Below are 7,993 nucleotides of genomic sequence, written 5' to 3'. Positions count from 1 at the left end.
AGCCTATGACGGATGGATGGATGGATGGGGGGTTGAATTCTAGACTGGACTTTTTTGTCTTTCTTTTTAACAATTCTAATACATTATTAATGTATTATTCATTATACTAATGTGAAATAGAAAATAGGCGTACATACATGCAGTTGAAATCTTGGATGGGCCAGATTAAAGAACGTTTGTGGCCCGCGGGCCATACTTTGCCAACCTCGCTATAGGGAAAAATACCACAATCCTTGTTGATCATAATCATCATCATAATCATACAAATAAGTTAGTGCAGCCAATTTCTTTCCTGCGGTCTCTGGACCTATTTGCTTGCCATACACGTGTGCCACATGCACACGCGCACACGCACGAGCAGGTACTGCTACTTATCGGGAGCGAGCAGGCGAAAACTGGTCGACAATGGAAAGGCAAGGACGCGTGATGTTGACGATCAAGCCGCCGTCACACGCCAGAGCAGATCCGCAGCAATGAGCTCCTCCTTTCCAAAATCGGACTCCACAACCTCGCTGCTGAAAACCTCCTCGAGAAGATCCACGCACGTCCACGAACGCACGGCGGACAGCCGGAGAAGTCATCATCATCATCAGCACCATCAGCACCGTCCCGCCGCCGCCGCCGCCGCGTTCCAAAGCAATGGAACCGCCGAGGAGGCTTTCTTGTCGGCAGAGAGCGACGTCAGCGCCCGGAGACCGCTGTGCCACCCTTCGCTCACTGGCAACCGCGACAGAGTCGAATCTACGCGGGTCAAGTGTCGTCCCCACGCGTCTGACAGCCCCCTTCCGGACCCCACTGAGGCTCACGGCGAGGCCGGCGGCCGCGGCGTGACGGAACGCGGCGCACACCGACACCACCACCGCCGCAGGAAGCACAACCGAGAGGAGCGAGCGCCCGCGGCAGGACCGCCCGAGCCCGAGCCCGAGCCCGAGCCGCCGCCGCCGCCGCCGCCGGAGCATCGCCGTCGTTGCCGCGCACGTCCTCTCCCCGGGATGCCGTCGCTCTCGGACAGCCACGACGACAGGACTCCCCTGTGCGAACCGCGGGACCAGAAGAAGGCCGGTTTGAGCAAAAGCGGTGGCCAGGCCAGTCGGTCCCCGCCGTCTGCCAGCTCTCCGGTGCCGCTGTCCAGCAACTCCTCTCGCCGCTCCCGGAGGTCCAGTGCTGCTTCTTCTGCTTCGGATGTCAACCTGCGTACAGTCCTCAATTCGCTCTTCGGCCAGGTCAGACCACTTTGAAAGTATATCAGACGTGTTTACCAACCCGGCCAAAGCACACATTTTACATGAGAAAAATTGAGCGGTACGGTAGGAAATAACGCAGACAGGTAAGATTTTCTGTACAGTATAACTTTAACTCCCTATTTGAAAACAAAACACACATCAGAAAGTAGCCTACTTTTTTACTCTTTGTCAAAATAGCTTCGTTACGTTTTTCAACCCATGATACAAGTTCGAGACAAATAAAAGGAAAGTCAAGTGTGGTTGAGTTCTTCATTGGTTGATTGAGATCTGACTTGGGAACTTGAAGTTAGAAACAATGATGATGCAACAAAACTAATTAATTGCTGTTTTGTCAGCGACCAGAATAATTCTTGATGAAGACATTCAAAAAAAAAAACATTCCAACTCATTTGGCAAGACACAAGTTCATCAAATTCTTGAGAGAGAGAGAGAGAGAACATGAATTAACATTTTAACCACTATAAGTGCCCACAAGTCAGCTGAGAGCTAGATTTCATCTGATGTCATTTGGCATCCTGGAATGAATTTAAAAAATAACGTAAAATAAAATAAAACGTACATGTACAATAAATAGGTAAAACCTTACATTGTTGGTCAACGCATACAATACATGAATACAGTTAAAGACATTTTGGAGACAAAATCCACAATTATGTTGCACGGGTGAGGAATATACCACAGTGTTCATATCTTTGCCATTTCTAAAAGCTGCTGAATGCAGAAAATTGAATTTCAAATCGCGACTTGCCACCTGTGACCAATAAAATCATATTTCACACTCCCTTCTTCACATACACAATGCGCACATGACATCACATCGCAAGACAGACGGTGTGAAATTCAAACCCGAATCCAGCCTGAAAACTATTGTGTTATCTACTATAAATAGAAGTTGTTTCAATCATAAATGGTTAAAATAAAAAGGTTATTGTAAAGATATTTTTGGGTAAATTATTACATAGAGAAGCTTTAAAGGTGTATTAATTTTTCTCATAAGCTAATTAAAAAAAAAAAAAAAGTGATTCGGTTAACGTTAGCAAAGCTAGGTGAACGCATTTTCATACAGTAGCATAAAAGTTGAGCGCTAAAACGCTAGCTAGCTCATTAGCACGTGTGACGTCTCAGCAAGAGCGCTAGCCTGCTACTTTTTTGTTGTACCAAGTTATCAAAACAGATATTGTACAGTATATAAATTACAGAACAGAAACATTTTCGTTTTTTTACTTTGTACTTAGATTTAAGACTATCCCTATTTTAGCTTACATGAATTAAATCAGTACTTGTACTTTTACTACGTGTTACACAGTCTGCAAATACAATAAAACCATTTTTATTTTTTTTTGGGACAGACTACAATCAATCCCTGTTGTACAAATGTGTTCCTTATGTAATATATCCTCCTACAGGCCTTCTCAATGAGAACCCTTCCAAGTTGAGGCGCAGATTCCGTACGCGGCCAAATTTAACTTCCTGCATGATTTATTGGGAACTCGTTGCAGAGAACTGATTTGAAAATGCCGCGGGCATCCATTTTGTGCATCATTTCTTTCGGAGATCGTTTGACTCATTCGGATTCACAGAGCCTCTGTCTTGTTATGTTTTATTGATTACATGTACGCATAAGATTAGCCAGGGAAAGAAATGATTCAAGAAGTCAGTGTTGATTTAGTGCTCGAGCTCGATGTCGTGTTTTACACCTGGCATGTTACAATCCACGTACCATCCAGCACTGCATTGACATGCATGTGCAAGTCTTTGTGTGCTCCTCTACAGGGAGCGAGTCTGCTGTAGGTCAGAGTGACCTTGGCTCTCCCTGCAGAGGGCAGAGGACGACATGTAGGCTGCATCTAACATGATGCATGAGATGTGGATGAAATGAACCATTTTGGAGGGCAAATACAGCTCGTCAACACCCAACAATACAGTATTTATGTAAGCGTTTTGAAGCATTCAGCTCACCGTCCTGCCAAATTCATCTTTTTGGTTGATTGTTGCACCTGTACTGGTTTGTATTAGCTTATGTCAGTGCGACATGGAAAGAACGGATCACCGCCCCTTTAACAGGCGTAACGTCCGTCGTCTGCTTTCGTCGTTCTTAGTTGGTCTCACGGAAACACATTCTACTCATACTGCATCAGTAAGGAAGCTTTTTGTGTCGTTCTTCAGTCCACATGGGTCTTGTTGAAACCCGACTTTATGCTCCTCTCAAAAGTCAAGCTTCAGATGTTGCGGAGAAAAGGTCCTCCTGGTCCTTTTTAATGCCATTTTTCTCCTTTGGTATGGGCAACTGCCTTGATTCATCGCTCACATTGGTAAGAGTCTTCTTGTGTATTCTATTTTGCCTTCTTTTGTAATAGTTGTTGGTCTGGATCTAAAACATGGAATTATATTGTGCTGTCTCTCTTTGTTTTTGTAGCTGTAGTTGGATGTGCACACCTGTTTGTGTCGGTGCTCCTTCCAAATCAACTTGTTGAGAAATGTTTGTCTCTTGCTATTTTCTGAAAAGTGTTCTTGTCACCGTGTTGTCTTTGTGTGCTTGTGCGACTGTATTACCGTCGCTTTCTCCGCTCCTGAGCCTGTTTACCGTTCCCGTGACAGTGTACGGTTGTTAAGGTGGCAGTCTGCACTGTACGATGCGTCACGTAAACTGTTACGAGTGATGAACGGAAACTTGGCGGGCTGCCTTTTTAGCGATGCTTTTCGTACTGTACATTCCCTCCGCAAGTGCTCTCTTGCACAATTTACGATTGCGATAAACACTCGTCTTTCATCACCGTATTGTGCTCCAGATCCAAATGATGCTTGAGGAAACACTAGCAACATAAGATGTCAAAGAATTTCGTCCTGTGAGGAGGTGAGCCAGGCAGGCTATCTTGGATTGAATTACAAGTTCATTGTCGACTACCGTATTTTTCGGATTGTACGTCGCTCTGGATTATAAGTCGAACCAGCCAAAAAAATGCATAATTAAGAAGGCAAAAACATATATAAGTCGCACTGGAGTATAAGTCGCATTTTTGGGGGAAATTTATTTGATAAAATCCAACACCAAAAACATACATGTCATCTTGAAAGGCAATTTAAAAATAAAAATAAAAGAGAGAAGCGCGGAGCCAAAGGCTGGCGTTTTATTGACATCAGCTTCTGAGGTCTTAACAGCAACTCCCCACTCAGCTAGAAGCTAACAGGCTAACTCCCCTTTTCCACATAACAAAACCTTCCCACCCGGAACTCTCCCTTCATCCCAATGTTCCGTGGGTGAATTATGTTCCCATCACTACAAGTTATTCATATAACTCTAGCATAAAGAACATGCTAACAAGTTTAGCAAACTATCAGTTCCAAATCACGAAATCCAATGAAATCTTCATCCTCGGTGTCACTTTTAAACAACTCCCCCAACTCAGGAGGTAGACGATGCGCCGCTTCCTCTTCTGCCGGCAATGTTGAACTTATCAACACAGGCCTAGAGCGCCCTCTTGCGGTTTAGTGTGAAAATAACGTGAAATGATATAATAATGTGTTAATTTCACACACAAGTAGCACCCCCGGCCAAACTATGAAAAAAACTGCGATTTATCATCCGAAAAATACGGTAGCCTACATCCTTTGTATATTCCAATGTTCGAGAAACATACTTGGAGTTAAAAGTTAAGGTTTAACACTTGGAAACATTGTTATTATTTATGTTTAAGGCACACTGTCAAACAAGCACCTTTCACAGTGCCACGTGTTTACAATGACCCACTTTTCCACATCACATCTTTCCATTTCCATTTCTGTTTGGTAGTACTCGAACTATCTGTAGGAGCTACCGTTGATAACTGAAACATGACCACCCTTGCACAATATTCGATTCTGTTGTCCTACCTACACTTCATCTTGTCAGACAACTTCTAAAGAAAAGCAACCATAAGAGTAGTTCTTAACTTTTTGGAATGCGGATTGCGATGTGAACTTGATGTGAACAATTTGCTGTCACTTGAATGTGCTGACGTTTGATGACGTGACAGTCACGGTGACAGGAAGTGCTGACGAAACATATTTCGATTGTCTGCTCGACTGGTGTTCCTCGCGTCTTTGCTGTTTCCAGCTCCTTCGGCCGTCAGATCTTTGATTCTGACGTCAAGGCACAATGTCGTGTTTAGACTCCACACTCCTTCGGGCTGTTAACCCCTCTCAGACTTCTGGGACGTGTCTGTCGCCGTCTCTGCCCTTTAAAGGTTGCGTTCATTGTAAACAAGCATTGGGGTGGGGGAAATAGGAGCACATGTTCACATTCTTATGTTAAAACTGTATTATGGTGTGAAATGATGGGCATTCAACTTTTACATTTATTTACATTTATTTACGTTTGGGCATGAGTCATGTTTTGTTTTGTTTCCCCCCCCTCATGTACTGACAAATGATGGATTGTGTTTTCTCACTAGGACAGAGAGCTTCGTCCAGAGGAAATGGATGGTAAGTTGATTTGTTTTTTTCTCAACAATGAGTCACCAAGAATAAAATAATACCCAAGGAGGGAAAGCAAAGCATCGGACAAGATGAATGCTGTTTTCCAGACACTTTTGCACATTTTTTTTCTTTCCTTGACAGAGTTGCGAGACGCCTTTAAAGAGTTTGACAAGGACAAGGATGGTTTCATCAGCTGCAAAGACCTTGGAAACTGCATGAGAACGATGGGATACATGCCGACTGAAATGGAGCTGATTGAATTGAGCCAGCAGATTAATATGAACTGTAAGAACGGGCTTAGTTCGATTGCTATTATCGATTTGTTGCCGTGAAATTTTAAGATGTTTTATTCCTGTTTTATTTTAGTGGGCGGCCATGTAGATTTTGAGGATTTTGTCGAATTGATGGGTCCAAAACTCCTTGCCGAAACTGCAGACATGATCGGAATAAAGGAATTAAAAGATGCCTTTAGAGAGGTAAGAACGTCTCTTTGATATTATCGCTGTGTTTATTCGTCTGCTCAATTAATGTGCATTTTCCACTCTTGCTAAGTTTGACACAAACGGAGACGGCGCCATAAGTACGTCCGAGCTCCGAGATGCAATGCGCAAGCTCCTGGGCCATCAGGTAACGTCTTCTTTTCAAGATGGCCACTGTGCAATTTTGCGCCACTAAACCGCTGCGGCCTGTTTTTTTTCCAGGTGGGGCTGAACGAAGTGGAGGATATTCTGCGGGAGGTTGATTTGAACGGGGACGGGCTCGTTGACTTTGAAGGTAAAAACACTTGCTAATTGATATACCACAGCTGAGAACATGACGAGCCTTCTGCTCTCTTCTCCGCACAGAGTTTGTACGAATGATGTCTCGTTGAGATCATCTTGAAAGTGAAGCCTCACATCTCCGCCATACTTGATCGGGTAGAAGAGAGGACGACGCGTCAAGATTTCTGAGCCATTCACATATATTTTGACTGACACTGGAATTTCAACTCCTTGAATGTTTTGGAGTGAAGAGCCACCTCAAGCTTTCAATCGATAAAAGTGTTCTTCCTGAAATGTCTCCAGTCCAACTGAGGCACAACTTGCTGTAGCCTAGCTGACGATTGTACATTTGTTTGTTTTTTGCACTTTAACTCTCACTAATAACGTCCCGTGTCTATAGATTACCGGTGTTACGTCTCATCTTCTACATGGCGACATTGTTAAATGTCGAGCAAAATATTGCCTTCTAATATACAAGACAGAGTCAGCATACGAGAGTCATTGCTTGAGTGCACTGTTAAATGTTTTCACACTTGATGTGTAGACGATTGTTTGATGAAAAATGTATATTTGTGTTGTCCTTTCTGTGACATCGGGTGCCCCACTCGGGAGCCCTTGTAGCAATACTACATCTGTATCAGACCTTGTGTGTAACTCGCCTGTCATTTGCGCCATTCTCAGATGAAATGTCCAACGGCAGAACTGTGAACTATTTATCACGAATGTTGTTCCTGCAATCAGAACACAAAGCAGTTGACATAACAACTGTTTGATATAAGACTTTTAAATTGACTTCCTGTTAAAAGCTGTAGATGACCAAAGTTTCTGTTGTGGTGTTCAGCATGTGCCACAGTGAATTTAGAGCAGTTTCACCTCACGCGATATTTCCGTGCTCACAAGACTCAAAGTCACCGAGTTGTCAATCGAGATTGCGTCACACGTAATGTCGGAAATCTGTGAGCAGTATTTACAGTGAATGTTAGTGTCAATATGATTGTAATTGTGGTCAAGTCTCTCAAATCTGTGTTGTTGACGCAAAAGCTATGCATGCCAAAGAGAGAATTCTGTTCCGTATGCACATTTGGATTTGGGACTCACAAAATAAATATACTCGTTTTGCCAAATGCAGTGTGCAAAATAAAATGTTATTACATTGCAGGCCAATATTATGGGTGCACTTGTCATTGTGAAATATATTAATTATTTTTGCCTTTACCTTGAACTATATACAGAAAATGGAGTCACTCGTCTGAAGAACAGTGTGGGCTCTCGGCCAAAGCTTCAACATTATTAATCGGAAATCATACCAACATCTGAAACCTGCAGTTTTTCCTTGGGCCCAGTTGAAATTGTGTATCTGGATGGAGTTAATTCATCACAATTCGGATGAAAACAATTTTCAACCTAATTGTATCTGGCTTTAATTTGTGCCACCAAAGGTTCAATCCGGATCATGATCTAAATCAAACTTTTGATATTACAGCTTGATTTTTTTTTCCCCAAGTTGCTCATAAACATCATAAACAAAAAGTA

At 43.1% G+C, this 7,993-nt stretch overlaps 1 protein-coding gene across 2 annotated transcripts; it reads left to right on the top strand.

The window, feature by feature from the left end:
- The first annotated feature begins 55 nt into the window (after positions 1-55).
- Positions 56-7,428, top strand: cabp1a (calcium binding protein 1a). Of its 2 annotated transcripts, none has more exons than XM_077522768.1 (7): positions 56-1,223; positions 5,675-5,705; positions 5,841-5,984; positions 6,066-6,175; positions 6,252-6,326; positions 6,401-6,473; positions 6,545-7,428. In XM_077522768.1, exons 1-7 carry the CDS (start codon positions 336-338, stop codon positions 6,568-6,570), a joined length of 1,347 nt encoding a protein of 448 aa, XP_077378894.1. In that variant the 5' UTR covers positions 56-335; the 3' UTR covers positions 6,571-7,428. The 2 variants fall into 2 exon arrangements, with proteins under 2 accessions (XP_077378894.1, XP_077378895.1); XM_077522769.1 differs by lacking the exon at positions 56-1,223 and adding an exon at positions 2,280-3,556.
- The last annotated feature ends 565 nt before the right edge of the window (positions 7,429-7,993 follow it).

The sequence above is a fragment of the Festucalex cinctus genome, chromosome 5 (assembly GCF_051991245.1).
Source record: "Festucalex cinctus isolate MCC-2025b chromosome 5, RoL_Fcin_1.0, whole genome shotgun sequence".
In the NCBI taxonomy this organism is placed as follows: Eukaryota; Metazoa; Chordata; class Actinopteri; order Syngnathiformes; family Syngnathidae; genus Festucalex; species Festucalex cinctus.
This window is presented reverse-complemented; position numbering and strand designations above follow the sequence as displayed.

Coding starts and splice junctions, on each gene's coding strand:
- cabp1a (XM_077522768.1), top strand. CDS start 336: ATGCACACGCGCACACGCACGAGCAGGTACTGCTACTTATCGGGAGCG. Junction 5,706..5,840: donor TCGTCCAGAGGAAATGGATG/GTAAGTTGATTT, acceptor TTTCCTTGACAG/AGTTGCGAGACGCCTTTAAA. Junction 6,474..6,544: donor CGGGCTCGTTGACTTTGAAG/GTAAAAACACTT, acceptor TTCTCCGCACAG/AGTTTGTACGAATGATGTCT.